The 17,425-nt window shown below is 52.4% G+C and overlaps 1 protein-coding gene across 7 annotated transcripts in view; it reads left to right on the forward strand.

The window, feature by feature from the left end:
• The window catches only part of MGAT5B (alpha-1,6-mannosylglycoprotein 6-beta-N-acetylglucosaminyltransferase B), an 81,038-nt gene that overhangs the window by 42,862 nt on the left and 20,751 nt on the right, over positions 1-17,425 (forward strand). For 5 of the 7 annotated variants that reach the window (XR_015147218.1, XR_015147217.1, XM_086356329.1 and 2 more), the window contains 2 exons: positions 15,380-15,511; positions 16,843-16,976. Coding sequence is in view for 5 of the 7 variants with exons in the window: in XM_086356329.1 (XP_086212455.1) it covers positions 15,380-15,511; positions 16,843-16,976 (266 nt within the window). In the remaining 2 variants the exon portion in view is untranslated. The remainder of the gene's footprint in view (positions 1-15,379; positions 15,512-16,842; positions 16,977-17,425) is intronic. The other 2 variants (XM_086356330.1, XM_086356331.1) reach the window with 1 other exon arrangement.

A 17,425-nucleotide genomic window follows, 5' to 3' on the forward strand; every position in this document is an offset into this window, starting at 1 on the left:
CTCGGCTCTCCTTATTTCCTCTTGATGACATGCCCATTCATGTCATTTGTCACTTTTCTGATTTCCTGTTTATCTTTTCCTTATTGAGTTGTAGGAGCTCTTTATATATTATAGGTATAAATCCTGTGTAAGATATATGTGTTTGAAAATCTCCCAATCTAATTTGTGGCTTGTCTTTGTGATTTCTTTATGTCTTTTTTTTAAGGAACGGAAGGTCTTAATTTTAATATATTCAAAGTTATCAAAACATTTTCTCTCTGGCCTGAGATTTTGTGCTTGGTGAATTTCTATTCCTTTCACTGGCATTGAAATGAGACTGTCCTAATTTGTCTCAGGGTCTAACTAAGGAGACTTCCCAAGTGGCTCACTGGTTAAGAAACTACCTGGCAATGCAGGAGACACAAGAGATGCAGGTTCGATCCCTGGGTTGGGAAGATCCCCTGGAGGAGGAAATGGCAACCTACTCCAGTATTCTTGCCTGAAAAATCCCATGGACAGAGGAGCTTGAAGGGCTGCCGTCCATGGGGTCACAAAGAGTTGGACACAGCTGAATGACTAAGCACATAACTAAGGAAGGCCCCCAAACTGTTTGCCTGCAAATTGACTTTTCTTCATCAGCCCATGAACTTACTCTCAGGTGGTTTTAAAATGTAATTCCTGTCTAGAGCCTGACCACCACCTGGATGGTCTGTTAGTTCTAGATCTCTCTCTCTCTTTTCCTTTTTTAATGGGCATTTTGTCCTGACCACAAATGCTGATGCTCTGTAGCAGAGAAGTGTTGGATAGAGGAGGATACTGGCAAGGACCAAGCCATCGACAATACTTGGTCAATAGGGCCCAGGGAGCACTGGCATTGGGCAGCCACTCAGAGTCTGCCAGTGACTCAGGTTGTCAGAGAGAGTCAGGGGAGAAGGAGGCTGAGACTTGGGTGTGCTGTGAGGCTACCAAAGGACCTAGTAGTTTGAAGGTTTTCATCACCGTGGCTTGAAATTCATCCCTCTAGAATCATCCTTTTAAGTTGATGTGCTTGTCTCCAGTAGGCTTAGGAAAGATGGAAAGTGTCTTCAGAGAGGAACAGCACATGTAAGTGTGGATGTGGAAGACGGTCTGCTTTGTAGGGGGAGAAGGTGACAGGGCCTGGCGAAGGGGCTGCATGGTTATGGCAGCATTTGGAAACACATCCCAGCTCAGGAGCAGCGAGTTCTGGGGGAGGAGGTGCCACTTGGAAACAGCAGCTCCGCCCCGTCTGGTTGAATCACCTGAGTGGGAATGAGCTAGGTTGGGAGCTGTCCCGGAGGCTGGTGCTGAACTGTCAAACTAGCTACCCAGGGCTGGGAGCAGGAACCAGCCGCATGTCCCCCATGCTGGCTCTCACCCTGTGGCATTTTGTTGTCAGACAAGCTGTTTCCATTGTGCTGGCCACTTCAGAGCTGGGTGTGCCCTCTTGCTGCCCGCCAGCACGCATTGCTGCTCACCGCGCTGTGCCCGCCCCTGCTCCCTCTGAACAGAGAGCTGGGGAGACGCATCTACACTGTGGAGCAGAACTGCAGAAGCCACTGACATTTGCAAATAATGAAAAGAGGCTTCTCTTCCTGGCCTCAGATCTTCCTACAGGAAACTCAGATGGGACAAGGGAAGAGGAGGAGGAAAGAGAAAAGGGACCTGAGGTGCAGGAAGTCAGAGAAATCTCAGACAACTTAGGATGGCACAGCCAGTGCTGTGGGAAGCCAGACCTGCCTCAGGCAGAGCAGTAAACAAGGCTTTGGGGACCCTTGTCCCCAGGTCACCAGAGACCCCAAGATGCAGTGGGAAGAATCCTGGGGTTGGGGACTGTCCAGAGCATGCATCTCAGGTGCTGCCTCACACAAGTCCCCTGCAAGTGTGAAGCATCCTTCTATCAACACCTGCTCCAGCTCTAGGTTAGATGAATTCATGTTTATCAGCATTAGCTGGACTCCTCCCTTCTGACTGTGCATCTTCTGGGGCCAGAGAGGTGAGAACTTCCTTTCCTAACTGCTCCCTCAGGGAATGGGAAGGCTCCCTGCATTTGTGACAGCCCAACATCACACTTAGAGCACCATCTTTGCGTGAGAGAGCAGCTATTTGACAAGTCTCCCTAAGAAGCAGGAATTTAAAAAACATTGTATTCATTTATTTTATTATTTAGTTTTGGCTGTGCTGGGTCTTCATTGCTGCATGTGGGCTTTCTCTAGTTGCAGCGAGCAGGGGCTGCTCTCTCGTTGCAGTGTGTGGGCTTCTCATCGTGGCAGTCTTTCTTGTTGTGGATCATGGGCTCTAGGGTGCCCAGGCTGCAATCACTGTGGCATGTGGGCTCAGTAGTTGTGACACACAGGCTCTAGAGCACAGGCTCAGTAGTCCTGGCTCATGGGCTTAGTTGCTCTGTGGTATGTGGGTTCTTCCCAGGCCAGGGATTGAGCACGTGTCTTCTGCTCTGGCACATGGCTTCTTTACCACTGAGCCACCAGGGAAGCCCAAGAGGCAGGACTTTTAAATCAGTTGTTCTGTTCAGCCCCTGCTGGGATGTCTCCTCTTCCAACCTCGACCCTGAGTCCTTACCTTCCCAGAGTACTTCCTCCTCCTCTGGCCACTCACTGGGCCCCACTGGAGCTGAGCCTGTGATCAGTGAGGTTGCTGATGTCCATTCCAGGGCCAGAGCAGTAAAGATGGGGGTCACTGCACTTGGGCAGTCCTGAAAGTGAGGCTCTTGTGAAATACACCTGAAATACACCCCTGCTGCCATTTCCTTCACTGCACATGTGCATCCTCATGCGTGCACGCATGTCCTTGTTTACAACCACATATGTACACCCTTGTATGTATGTGCACCCCTGAGCGAAGGTGCATGCCTCCACAGACTTGCACACACACACCCTTGCACATGGACATACACATACATATGATATTGAGCCCATGGCACACTTGTGCATATCCATGCACACAGGTAACCCCCATGCACACACACACCCCCCACAGAGGATCCGTATTTTCCATATCCACCAATGTGTCACCCATGCAGATCTGAAACTCCCTGGAGCAGGAGCTCTAGAGAGAGGTCACCCCATCTCCACTTTGCAGTTTGTTAAGCAGGCAGGCCCGAGGCGGTGCCCAGACAGCTCTGCCCTGGGCTCCCTGTGGGGTGTAGGTGCCACAAAGGCTCTTGCTCAGATGGGGCAGAATTGTGTAAACAGCTTGGCCACCCGAGGGAACAGTCTCAGGAAAGTTTTTTCTAAATCCGATACCAGGTACAATTTAAGACAACTTAAAGAATAAAAATTAAAAAAAGAAAATCTCCTTCCCCAGGAGACATAGTACAGTTATGTCTATAAAATTGACAGCCTCCGCTGTGTTGAAATTCATTTCAGGTAGGAATTCTTAACCCTAGCTGTAGTGGAACTGCCTTGGAAACTTATCGGCCTTCGGGTGTCTTGGTGTCTCTGATTTAATTGGTCTGGGGTGGGGCCGAGTTATCAAGGTTTCAAAGCTCCCCCGGGTGATCTATGATCTAATGATCAGTGATGGTTGGGAATTAGAAAAGTTGAGGATGGGTTTTTGACATCGCATCCCCCACCTCCCAGTCTGTTTAGCAGGATAGCTGTGCGGTTAGGATACTGCAGTGTGTGAATGGTTACCGAGGAACAGGCCTAGGGTAGGGGCTCAGCGCCCTAGAGAATTTGTGAAAAGATGTGTGAATTCCTCCTGAGCCTGCCTTTGCACACTTTAAAGCACCCGTGTTACCCCTTGGCTGCAGGGCAGGGGCCGAGTGGAGGAGGCAGGCCAAGGAGGTAACCCCCAGAGGTGGCCGGGGAGTAGGGCCTCTTGTGCCCCTCCAGGGACATTGTGTGAACCTGCTGACATGGAATGTATTGGGTTGGCCAAACAGTTCCTTGGGGGTTTTCCGTAGCATCGTATGGAAAATCCCAAATCAACTTTTTGGCCAGCCCGATACTTCATGCCACGCCCTCTCTTGGATATACTTTTTCCTGGTGACATTTGCTGGTTGGGCCTAGCCTATGAGCTCCCCAAACTCATTCTCTGCCGGAACCACCCGAATGCTACATACATGCAGGCCTTTCCTTGACTGGACGCTAACATACAGAGGTGATTCAGTTTGCTAGAGTTGCTGTAACGAAGTGCCACAGGTTGGGAGGTTTAAACAACTGAAGCGGGTGGTCTCCTGCTTCTGGATGCTGGAAGTCTGAGATCATGGTGTTGGTAGGGTTGATTGGTTCGGAGGCTTCTGTTGGTTGTCAGTGATCTTTGGTGTTTGCTGGCTTGTGGAAACATCAGCTGCGTCTTTGCCTTCTTCTGCACGTGGCATTCTCTCTGTGCATGTGTCTGGGTTCAGTGTTCCCCTTCGTATAAGGACACCAGTCGTATGAGATCAGGACCTACTAATGACCTCATTTCAACTTGGTCACCTTTGTAAGAATCCTACCTCCAAATAAGGTCCCATTCTGAGGTTCTGGGGTTAGGACTCCAACATATGTTTGGTGGGGGGACAACAAGCCAAGCTGTAACAATTTGGTGACCGTTTGAGCCTAGAAAGGGGTCACAGGCAGAGAGATCACTGAATACCGGCATGGTGCTGCTGTGGGTTCCGTGGGAGGTGGGATCATCCGGGGGTCCCGTCTCCCAGCCTGGCGGAGCCATGCTATACAAGAGGCACCAGGGTCTTGTGAAAACAGATCAGCAGGATGTGCAGATAACCCGAATTCTGAGAGTCGCAGCTGGGCTCCTGCCACAGAAACGTCTCCCCGGGCCGGCGAAAGGCCGCGCGTGGGGAAGGCAGCAGGATGGGGATGCTGCCCGTACATTTGTCGTAGTTTATTCACAGATGTTCACGGCAGATGTCTTGGTCACTGACTCGACAACGAGGCTGGACAGACGAACCGCTTTTCTCTGCTCCTCATGTTTTGGTGTTTTAATTAACCGACGCACTGGCATGATGTTTGGGGCAGTGCACGGCATCCACATCTGGTTTTGCTTCTGCAAGATGTTTCCGGGGTGACGGCGGTGGCGCCGGCGGTGCGTGAGGACAACAGGCTCTGATCAGACTGCAGCTCAGGGATGTCAGGCAGTCCTGCCCGTGCCCTGCACATGCGGCGGGAGGAGACACGAAGCCAGAGCCCCCGTTGGCTGCATCTGAGACGTCCCCAGGGATGTCTGGATCCATGGTGGGCATTTTAAAATGAAGCCTTTCCCCTTCCCGCCTGCCCAGGATCGGCTGTGCTCATCCATTTTATTTGCATAATTTCAAGCATCATTAATAGTACATGGCATGAGGAAAAATGACTGAGCTCTTCCTCCCTCCATGAGTGAAATTGGGTTTAGTAGAAAATTAGTTGACTTAACTGGCAAATGATGAAAGCTTGAGAGGAGAATGTTTAAATAAGGAGGGTGAGGAGGGGAGACTCTTAGACGTCAAGAACCGGCCCTGGTGGAAATTGGTCTCTTGGCCTTTCTGTTTGTTCAATGTTTGTTCAAGGGAAACGCTGGGGAGGGTCCCTGGAGAATGACGAAGGCAGGGACCGCATCCTGTCCTTTGTACTCAGCCCAGCTTGACCAAGCTGTAGCCAGTAAACCCTCTAAGCTGCCAGTCCCAGCAGGCCTCAGGGTTGTTTTTGTTTTTTAATATTTATTTATTTGGCTGCACTGGATCTTGGTTGCAGCACGCTAACTTAGTTGTAGCATGTGGGATCTAGTTCCCCGACCAGGAATCGAACCTGGGCACCCTGCATTGGGAGCTCAGAGTCTTAGCCACTGGACCACCAGGGAAGTCCCTGTCAGTTCAGTTCAGTCACTCAGTCGTGTCGTGACTCCATGGACTGCAGCATGCCAGGCTTCCCTGTCCATCACCAACTCCCAGAGCTTACTCAAACTCATGTCCATCAAGTTGGTGATGCCATCCAACCACCTCATCCTCTGTTGTCCCCTTCTCTTCCCGCCTTCAATCTTTCCTAGCATCAGAGTCTTTTCCAAGGAGTCAGTTCTTTGCATCAGGTAGCCAAAGTATTGGAGTTTCAGCTTCAGCATCAGTCCTTCCAGTACATATTCAGGACTGATTTGCTTTAGGAAGTCCCTGTGAGCATGTTTAAATGCTGGTGTGAAGGAGCCAGAAAAGGGAGTGTTGGAAGCTCCAGGAGGAAAGATTTTATCATGGGTGACCCCCAGGAGGAAGGGGAAGAGAGCAGGATGTAGTGGGGCTGCCAATGGGGTTACAGGATGGGGCCTTCCCATCGATGCTTTTTATTTTATCTTTTAGAACATTCTCTTGTTTTGGCTGCTCTGGGTCTGTGTTGCTGCATGTGGGCTTTCCATGGTTGCAACCAGCAGGGGCTATTCTCTGGTTGCGGAGCTGGGGCTTCTCATTTCAGTGGCTTCTCTTGTTGCACAGCATGGGCTCTAGTACGCGCGGGCTTCCGTGGTTGCAGCATGTGGGCTCAGGAGCCGCAGGGCTCAGGCTTCAGTAGTTGAGGCTCACTGGCTTAGTTGGTCTGCCAGCTACTGGAATCTTCCCAGAGCAGGGATTGAACCCATGTCCCCTGCACTGGCAAGTGGATTCTTACTACTGTGTCACAAAGAACTCCTTATTTTATCTTTGATGTAGGAGGAATGAGCATCTTCTGGGAGTGAGGTGGAGGGGGCAGGAGGTGTAAGGAGAGTGGACGAGACTGGAACAGCCCGAAGGCTGCCCTGGACTTCGAATGTGTTAACCCTTCCCCAAAACCCTTGAACCAAATATGGCAGAAATCTGATGACTTGATGAGGCTGGGAAGTGGCAGTGCAGATATTCATCATGTCATCATACTATTTTCTATAACTTTCTGGATGCTTGAAATATTTGATTGTTCAATCAGAACAGGGGAGGAAGAGCCATGTCCAGCTTCTGCTTGGCACTTAGCAGACCCTGTACACAGAGGTTCTTTCTCCCCCACCTCTTCCTAGAGGAGGCATAAGAGGCAAATGGCTAATTTACAATAAAACACTCCTTCCCCTCTCCCTTCTGTTTGTTTTTAGCCACATCACGTGGCTTGTGGGATCTTAGCTCCCAGACCAGGGATCAAACTGTGCCCCCTGCACTGAAAGTTAGGAATCCTGACTACTGGATCCACAGAGAATTCCTGCCTCTCCCTTCTTTTGCCTTCCTTCTCGTCCAAGGAGGCCTTTTAATCTGTGTAGTGGGATCATGTTCAGCACAGCTAGATACCACAGAAGGTGGGAGACCTCTGCTGCTGGAGGCCCAAAGTCTCCCTGGTCCCCAGCCTTCATCCTTCCCAGGGATCCAGGAGAGATGATTCCCTGCTCCTCCCACTCCATGCTGCTCTGAGCCTCAAGGAGTGGGAGTCTGTTTCTTGCTAATCAAGGCCCCTCCCTAAGTCTTGACCTCACGGATGCAGTGGCCAAGGTGCCTTTTCCAGCTCTGGTCTGGTCCGCATTGGGACTGGGAGGTTGCAAAGGAAGATCGATTTAAAAGAAATCACAGGCTCTCAGGAAAGGTTCATGCAACCCAGTGGGTTGGGGAGAGCTTGCGGGGAGTCAGAGAAGAAAGGAAGAGGAGGGCTGGCTTCTGCAGGCTTTTGAAGGAAAAGTAAGGAGGTGGGGTTTGTTCTGGAGGTGGGGAGGAACGCATCAGTACACCTTCAAACCTCAGGAGCCATGGGTTCTCATAAAGGAAGGGGGGCATCCTGAGCAGGAGAAGGTCTTGTCCCATGGCAGCAGGAGAGGAGGGAGGCAGATGGTGGGATGAACTTCCTGGAGACTGACATGCCCCCCACGGGAGGGATAAAACTCTGCTGCTCCCAGCTCAGGTCGGGGTGCTGGCAGAAGACAGAACGGTCCGAATAACCCCTAGCGCTCCTTCTAACTTCCCCAAAATAGTCAGAGGGCTCTGGTAAAGAGAAGACTTTCTTGGAACCAGGCTGTTCTTTCCTGGGTCTTCTGGAATGGACTCAGATCCCCACATGATTCATGGCTGGCACCTCAGGGCTGTGTCTTTAACCCACATCCCCCACAGGACTTGTTCCAGCGTGGCTGAGAGCAGCGTCTCACCCTATCTTTGTTTCCTCTATGGGTTGGTTTTCCACGAATGTCTGTGGGCTCCCCAGGTAGCGTTGGTGGTAAAGAACCTGCCTGCCAAGGCATGAGATGCAGGTTCAATCCCTGGGTCAGGAAGATCCCCTGGAGGAGGGTATGGCAACCCACTCCAGTATTCTTGCCTGGAGAATCCCGTGGACAGAGGAGTCTGGCCGGCTACGGTCCATAGCGTCGCAAAGAGTCGGACACGACTGAGGCGACTTAGCCATGCAGCACGCATAGAACAGCAAAAGCGCCTAGGATGTGAGAATCCCCAGAAAAACTGAAAACCAACATCCCAAGGGCAGGCCCCACCCGAGAGCGAAGAGGCGGCCCCTCTGGGACCAGCCTGGCCATCAGGAGCCAGAATAGACCTCGGTGATCCAAACCTGCGCCTGGGCCCAAGAGCCACCTTCACAGAAAGGCTGGCTTGGCGAGAGGAGCCTGGATTCCTGCTCAGCACTTACGTGCATGGTTACATAAATGGGAAGGAGGCAGGGGACAGCCAGAGGGATGCGTTCCTGGCACTGCAGCCCCCCGGGAGCTGGAGGAATGAGTCTGTGGTTTCAGCCACCTCTCCTGGGAGTGGCAGCCCTATTCTTAGCCCTGAGTTTGCTTACTAGGAAGGACTGCTGGGGAAGAAAGTGTTGGCTTTGGACTACAGGCCTGATGCACGCTGCCCAGTTCCCTTTCAGCGTCTTCCCACCTATACTTCCTTTGGGCTTTGGCTAAAGCATGGCTGGAGTCAGCTCCGATCTGCTTTTCCTTTGAATTCCTGCTTCCTCTGAGCCCTGACTCCACTGGGGACCTGGCCATTCCCTTTAGCTGTCATCCCTGACCCTCTGAGGACACTGTCTTGTCAGGAGATGGAAGCTGTGGGTGGACCCATCATGAGGGCATCATAAGGCTGCTTTTGTCGGGCTCAGGAAGGTCAGCCCATGCTGGGCAAGAGAGGAAAACCTGCAGGAGAATTTAATTCCTTCCTCGTTAGTGATGCTAACCTGCCTTCCACAGCAGCTCGTTAGATGCCCAGTTAACTGTCTACATTTGCTTCTTTGTGTTCCTTCTGTTCTGGGGAAGGGGCGGCAGGTGCTTTAACAATGGACCTTGGGAGAGCAACAAGGTTGATGCCGTAGTGCTCGGGGGATGGGCACTGGATGGCATCAGAGGGCTAGCGGACCCCGGAGGAGACAGAGGTCCCGGGTTGCCCAGCCAGGTGCTCCCAGTAATGAGATGGATCCAGGGAAGCTGAAGTTACCCTGTTCTCTTAGCTCTTGAAGGCAAAGATCTTTGAGCACTTTGTAAGATGCTTTTTAATTAGGTCCTTCCCACACAGAGAAGACAGACAGGGAGAGAGAATAGTCTGTTCCAGAATTTGAGCGCTACCTGGAGAGCTTATTTCCAGCCACAGACCAAGTACAGGGAGACATAAACCCGAAGAATTTTTAGCCTTGGAGGGACCATGGAGATTTGCCCGCGTATCACAGAATGGAAGTGGAGGTGCACTCCGGAGCACTGCTACGTCTGTGCAAGGCAACCCAGCACATTCGTGCTGGAGCTCACGCCCAGGGATCCTCTTCACTGTTAGAACTTGGCACTTTTTTCTTTTTTTTGGTACATGGGAAGAAACAATATAAATTCAAAACTTACAGATAAGGGTTAGCTCTCTCACTCATCTCTTTTAAAAATTTATATGCACAGAACTCAGCCTTTTGATTCCGAGCTGAGAGTTTTTTTTTTCTTCTATTGGGCATGGGTTGTATTTTTTCTTCTCCACCTTGTTGCATCCTACCTTTTGATCTTTTTTCTTTTTAAAAATATTTATTTATTTGACTGCACTGGGTCTTAGTTTTGACACTTGGACTCTCTGATCTTCATTGAGGCATGTGGGTTTCAGTCCCCTGACCAGGGATTAAGCCCTGTCCCCTGCATTGGGAGCGTGGAGTCTTAACCACTGGACCACCGGAGAAGTCCCATCATCTTTTGATCTTTTGGCCAAGAGAGTGGCTAACACATCCTGCTCCGCCTATTTGCTGACCCTCTCTATTGTTGGGGGGGCTTCCCTGGTGGCTCAGTTGGTAAAGAATCTATCTGCTACGCAGGAGACATGAGTTGGATTCCTGGGTCAGGAAGATCCCTTGGAAAAGGAAATGACAACCCACTCCAGTATTCTTGCCTGGGAAATCCCATGGACAGAGGAGCCTGGGGGGCTACAGTTCATGGGGTTGCCAAGAGTCGAAAACAACTAAGCGACTAACACTTCCTTCCATTGTGGGGGGCCCTGTAGAAGATGGGGCAGGCGTGCCTCTGGGAGGGAGAGTGCTGGGCGTGTGTTTGTGGGGCTGTGCATGGATATTGTGAGTGTGGATAATCTGGTTTTGGGTTTTTAGAAAACTTTTAGTAAAATACGTATAAAGTTTACCCATCTTAACCACGTGCAGTTGAGTGACATTAGATACATTCACACAGTTGTACAACCGTCACCACCATCCACCTCCAGAGCTCTTTCATCTTCCCAGACTGAAACTGTCCCCAGAAAACCCTGACTCCCCATCACCCCTACCCCCCGCCCCCGGTTGGCTTTCATAGACGGATTAGTCTGGGTTGGGAACATGGACCAGATGACTGGGTGACCAGTATAAGGACCATGTCCCTAGATCACCCCTCCCCCATCCCCTTCGTCTGCATTGAGACTCCCATGCAGGTGGCCTGGGGACATTTGGAAGTTCATTGCAACTGCCCAGTTTAGCAATTCCACGGAAACTTCCCAAGCGCTGGGGGTGGTCGTGGGCAGGCGGACGGGGGCTACTAGGTGGGTGCATCTGAAGTCCCTTCATGCTGAGATGCTGCTTGTCCCCGTCTCAGCAGTGCCGTGGGGGTGCGGTGGCTTCCCGAGCCCCTCCCGACGCAGCTCTGGGTAAGAGTCAGAAGAGAAATGAACTTGAGGTTGGAATTATGGGACCGTCTGGACAGGGGCCTTTTGAGGAGTCAGCGGGTAAGGTGGAATTGTACAACTGAGCCTCCCTGGCACCTTTGGCTGAAGGCTTGTCAGGAGAGTGTTTTTCAATTCATGTCGCTGCTCCAACCAACCACTTAGCGTAAAATTGCCCATAAAAATAAACTTAAATTACAAGTGATAAAACCATAGCCCCTCTCCCCTCGACTGACCCTCTCAGCTCTTCTCTGGACAAGCTCAGACTCCTCCTGATGAGAATAACGAAGAAACTGCAGACGCACTTCCAGTGCACTCACTGTAAATTGAAAATCTTTGTTTTCTGTGGCTGTGGGGGCGGTGGGGCTCCTCGTTAACTCCCCCTGGGAAGGGGACCTGCTGTCTCGGCTGATTTGTCTCTCCTCCTCTTCTTCCTGCCATGATGTCCTTTGGGGACCCGTGGGGCCACTTGTGTCCAGTACAGACCAGGAGGTCTTGGTAAACTGTGGAGATGCCCACATGAGCCCTGGGCTCCTCTCGCTCACCCGTCCCTTCTCTCCTAACATGCTTTTCTTGATATTTTCAACCTTTAAAACAGTTCTTTCTCGGGGGGAGGTGGGGTGGTTCACCGGGTTCATTGCTTTGTTAATTCATTCATGAACCTGATACTTATTGGGTCAGATCCTGTCCCAGCTCTGTGCTTTCAAAGGTAATCTAGCCCTACCCTGGGGGGGCCCAAGTTGTGAGGAGGTGACTCAGGGCAGTGCAGAAGGATGGTAGAGAGGGCAGTGGGATGCCAGGGCAGGGGTATCAAAGGAGAAGGGCATCTCACTCTGTCCAGAGGTCCAAGGAAGGCTTCCTGGAGGAGGAAAGTGAAAGTCACTCAGTCCTGTCTGACTCTTTGCAACCCCATGGACTATACAGTCCATGGAATCTCCAGGCCAGAATACTGGAGTGGGCAGCCTTTCCGTTCTCCAGGGGATCTTCCCAACCCAGGAATCAAACCAGGGTCTCCTGCATTGCAGGCAGATTCTTTACCAGCTGAGCTACCAGGGAAGCCCTCCTGGAGGAGGAGGCAAGGTTTGCGTCAAGGAGCAGGAGGTAAGAAGGCTGTGAAAAGGATCAGATACAACCAGGGGTGACTGGCCAGGTTGACACTGTGGAAAGATCTCTCCATAAAAGAGTCAGGCAAGACTAGAGGGAGGCAGAAGAGAAATGAAATGATTTCAAGATTCTAGCTGAAACACGACTGGGGCCTTAGATGAGGCATGTGTGTGTGTTGGGGTGGGAGTCAGGAGTTTCCAGACTTGGCAATTCAGAAGGTGAAACTTATGACTGAAGTCATAACAATCAGTGGAACTTTCAGTCTCCTTGCCTCACTCGATCTTATCAGGAACCTGGTGAGGTAGGCATTTTTTGTCTTTTGCCAATGAAAAAAATGAAACTCCTAGAGGCTATGATTCCTCCAAGGTTAGCAACAAAACTAGGACTGGGGCCAATCTCCACTGGTAGCCTGCAGCTTCAATTTCGGGATGTTACCGTGGACTGATGACACACCACTGTATTGTCTGATGCCCAGTGAGCCTGGGGAGAAAGGAGAGCTCGGCCGGTGGGAGTGTGGGTGCTGGAGCCTACTGCCTGGGTTCCAACCGCAGCTCTCCTCCTCCCTGGCTCTGTGATCCTGTTTCTTAATCTGTAAAGAGGGGAGCAGGTTAGGAATGGGTCTGCTCTCATAGGGTAGTTGTCCAGATGAAAGGGATTGATGAGTTAATGAGTTGAAAGCGTGTGGAATGGTGCCTGTGTTCAGAATGGTAGCCACGAAGGTGACGGAGATGATGACAGAGGCTCCGGAACATCAGTGTGGCGTCATCTTCCCAGGAGAGGACCCTGACTTGTCCATCGGGCCTCCCAGTGGCCCTGGTGTCTGGGGCTGGGGCTAGGGTCAGGGTCGAGGCAACCAAAGGGACCCCCCCATGACTTTGTGGTACTACTCATGGCTACAGAGGGACATGTTGCCTGGTAACCAGCCAGAAAGGCAGCGTGGGGAAATCATGTGACTAGTGCAGGTAGCAGCAACTAGACCCACCTACGGTTTATATTTTCAGAATCGTCTTCATTTTTCCCAGACCCAGATTCCATGAGGGAGGAGCAGCCACCCCCTTCCTCAGTTCTGCAAGAGGCATCTTTCTATTTGAAAGACTGTCTTTCTATTTGAGGTTCTCAGTTGAGTGGAGGCAGTGGGGAGGGGGACCAGGGTCTGTCCTAAACCCAGAGCTTCTATAACCCAGGACAACAATGATGCTCCATCTGACTGGAGGAGTTTGGGGGTGTGTGTGTGAGAGACAGCTATCCTTGAAAGAAAACAAGATTCCCACAGAGTAGAATATAAAACCTGCCTGACACTTAAAAAATACCGCCAGACATTTCATAAAGTCTCCAGGTTATGGGAGCTGCTTCCTGTGATAGTGCCAGACCTCTGAGGTCTAGACTTTCTGAGTACTTCAACAAAAACGCTGAAGAGGCGGGCCCTGCCTTAGAAGTCCTGGCTTTGAGAATCCTGCCTATGGCCGTCTGGGGGATCACTGGAGATTGGATGGGTGGGGAGTAGGGGAGCTTGGCCAGTTTTAAGTTTAAAGATAAACTACTGTGCAAAATAGTTGAGTATTATCTATTAAATTTAACAATTACTCCTGGATAAATACCTGAGAGCTTCAGAATTTTTATTTCTGATTATATACCCCCCAAAATTCTTGCACATTTACATCAAGAGGTGTATGTATAAGGATATTTATATTGACAGTGGGCAACAGGAGCAAAAATCAGGAAACAATCTGTCTGCCTTTCCACTGAATGAATAAACAATGGCATATTCACACACACACAAGAGAAATGGGGAGAAAACAGTTATAAGATTTTTGCACTTCCCTCTCCCCACTTAGCAGCAAAGGTTCTCACACTTGGGGCGCTAGTGTAGGGAAGCTGAGTGAGGCTGGGGTACACTGGCTGGTGGGGAGCAGTACAGAGAAATCGCCCTCTGTCCTGCTGCCCTTCTCTGCTGGCACAGGCCACCTGATGCCTTGATCCTCGTCTCCCAAAGCTTCCCTTGACATCGTTCCATCACGGCTTTGTCATCAGGTTGTCATAAACATCGCTGAAAAGGCTGCGTTAGGGCAGTTTGCTCTGGGGAACGGTGCATTCAGAGCCTCTGTTGGTGTGTTGCTGAGTGTGAGCAGGAGAGTGCAGAGACATCCAGGTGCTGGTTTTCTGCCTGCTTGAATTGTCTCAAGGAGCCTGGGATGTGACCCAGGGAACAGATGATAATCCTGGCCCCTTTGCCGGGTGGATCCCTGCAGGGACTCACTGGGAGGGAGGTCTCGCAGATGCCTTCCAGCATCTGGACCACGAATCCAAGGGAGGCAGGAATCAGGGGGAGGTGAGAGGTTGCTGGGGGCCCCCCCAAAAAGGAGGGCTTCCCTGGGGGGCAACACTACTCCCTGCCAGACTCAGCCACTCAATACAGACTTACTGAGTCACTGATCTAAAAATCCCATCATCCTTGTAGGGGGAGTGTAGGCAGGCTTAGCAGGGGCTCCTGGAGGGTGGGCAGGGGTGAGCAGGACAAAGTTCATGCTGGCACTGTGGGGGCCAGGCAGGGGCCTCTAAGCTTGTCTCCAGGGAGGTGGACCTGGGAGAAGGGAGGCCATGTCCTCCAGGCTCCAGTGTGATGACCCAGAGACTCCAAACTGGGTCACCAGAGGCAGCCCTGTCCCAGAGGAAAACGTGCGAGTAAGTGACCCAGCAGGCAGGGTCCCCCGTGGGCCAGGGCTGGGCTTCTCTGTGGCCAGCAGAGCAGGATTGTATCTCCTGGGACTTGGGGTTGGGGGCCCTTCGGCTCCAAACAAATGCTGAAGCTGTGCTGAGGACCTTTACTGGTGTACATGGCACTCTGTGAATGAACGTCCACAGCCCCTCTGGGTGGACACAGCTCTGTGGAGATCAGGTTTGTGCAAATTAACAGAAGGTTCTCTTCCTTCTGGCAGGTAGCCCAGGCCAGGTGCAGGCTTGGCAAGGTAGCCCAAGCTGGATTTCAGTCCCATTTACCCCTCGCTGGAGCCTCTTGTGCAGTGAAAAACCTATGCAACTGTGCATGGAGGCCCTGTTGGCTTCCTCTCCAAGAGTCTGCCAGGATTCACGCGCTGACCTCCCTTTCCTTTACAGTGTTCCCCCCTCCCCATTTTATTCTGGCCTGTAGGAACCAGGGCGAGATCCAGATCCCCCAAACACAAGGCTGGATGGGAAAGTGGGTCTGTGGGTCCCTCTTAGGGCTCAGACTCTGAAGGGTTCTTCTCTCAGTAACTTAGGGGTGCCGCCAGGCCGGGGGAACTGCCCGCTCACCATGCCCCTGCCGTTCGACCTCATCTACACCGACTACCACGGCCTGCAGCAGATGAAGCAGCACATGGGACTCTCCTTCAGGAAGTACCGGTGAGAGGGCAGCGGGAGGGTGGTGACTGCCCACTGGTCCCCAAGGCGGGGGTTACACTGCCCGGGTTCCAGGGCAGAGCGAAGGCTTACCTCCCACTCCCCACCCCCCACCTTCCTTCCCAGACAGCTCTGCCTCCTGGCTTCGGCTGACTCGGATGACAATTAATAAACCACAGCCAGGCGCTCCAGGGCCTCTCTGCTGCTGGGCAGGCTAGAGGGTGGAGGGGATGAGGTCAGAGATGACCCCGTTGGAGAGGGCAGAGGAACAGCAGGGAGTGGTGGAGGGAACATGGCACAGGGCCGGGCATGAGCCCTGTGTGTGAGGACCCAGCAGCCCCCTCCCCACCCGCTCCTCCACCCAGCCCCATCTTGGGCGGGAGGAAGGCCAGTGCCATCGCTTCATCTCTCTGCAGCCAGCAGGATATGGGGTTTAATTTAGCACAGAGAGCCCTGCTATTTATTACGTGTGCTCCAGTCTCATTGACTATCCCACATGATTTTATTAGGAAAAAAAGTGACAGGCAGCGTTATTGCTTTTATTATTAATGCGTGTTCTCCATGCACTCGGGGCCTCCTCCTCCCAATCCTGCCCCTTCTCTGGGGTGGGGAGGAGTGCTGACCTCAGCAGTCTGGACACTTCTGGGTCACCTGGAAGGACTCTGGGTGGGGGAGCGCCTTGGAGGGGCGTCTGAGACTCAGCAGTTTTCTTTAGGTGCCTGTTCCCGGGGTGGCCGAGATGCAGGGAGAGGTTCTGGGCTCTGGCCTCAGGGTGGGACAGAGCCCCCACCAGCTGGGAGGCCCACCCGCAGTGGCCATTCTTGCAGAGGAGACTCTGAGGCACACGGTAGCTGGTTCCCTGGGGCCCTTCTCTTCTGCTTCTCAGTCCAGAGAGGCCAGGCACTTCCTGGGGGCGGCAGGTTCCTGGGCAGAGGGGCTGTGGACTCCCTGCTCACGGAAGTGCAATTGTGTTGGTGAATCCTGGGCAGTGGGGAGGGACCGCATTCCAGGAAGGGCCTCCCTTTCTAGGCTCCCTTGGGGCAGCTGTAAAAACTAACAGTTTCTGAGTTAGTGGTCCATGGTTCAGGTAAGACTCTGAGATGGTTCGGCAGTTGTTATCCCCCTTTGATCGATGGGAAAGCTGACCCAGAGAGGTTAAGGCACTTGCCTGTGGTCACACAGCCAGCTAGTGTCTGAGCCCAAGCCCTGACCACACATCGCACTACCCGGACCAGCCAGCTTCGGGTTCCAGAGCCCATGGCTGGGGCCACCCCAGCCCAGGGAGACACCGGGAGATTGGTGACCTGGGTTCCTGGGGGGTGGGGTGGGGGCAGGTGCCGCATCCGGGTCATCGACACCTTTGGGACCGAACCTGCGTACAACCACGAAGAATACGCCACACTGCATGGCTACCGGACCAACTGGGGCTACTGGAACCTCAACCCCAAGCAGTTCATGACCATGTTCCGTGAGTGTCCAGCCGCCCCATGGAGTGGGGCGGGATGGGTGGGGCCTCTCCCAGGGGTGGGGAGGAGGCAGGTCCCGTTCTGTCCTCTCCTTTCTTCCTTTTGGGGTCTGTGTGAGGACAGAGATGCATCCAACCATCGGCCTTGGCTAAGAAAGCCTCGATCCCCTCTCAGCAAAGGTGTGAACCACAGAGCCTCTGGTGGTGTGTGCGTGGGGAGGGGTGGCCTGGGGTGGGGGTGGGGCGGCGTGGTGACCTTCTCAACACTTGGAGGATGCAGTCTTTGTCCTCCTGGAGCATAGGTTGCTCTCAGAGAGTAGCTGAGCACAGGGTTCCGGACCAAACAGGATTCTGTGGCCTTCCAGAGACATTCCAAAGTGATGGAGACCTAATGAGTGGTGAGGGGCAGCACAGTGAGGCTTTCTAAGCAGAGGAAACAGATGTAGTGAAGA

This window comes from Bos grunniens, chromosome 19 (assembly GCF_055505025.1).
Source record: "Bos grunniens cultivar Pamir isolate PY7600 chromosome 19, Bosgru_T2T1.0, whole genome shotgun sequence".
NCBI classification, from domain to species: Eukaryota; Metazoa; Chordata; class Mammalia; order Artiodactyla; family Bovidae; genus Bos; species Bos grunniens.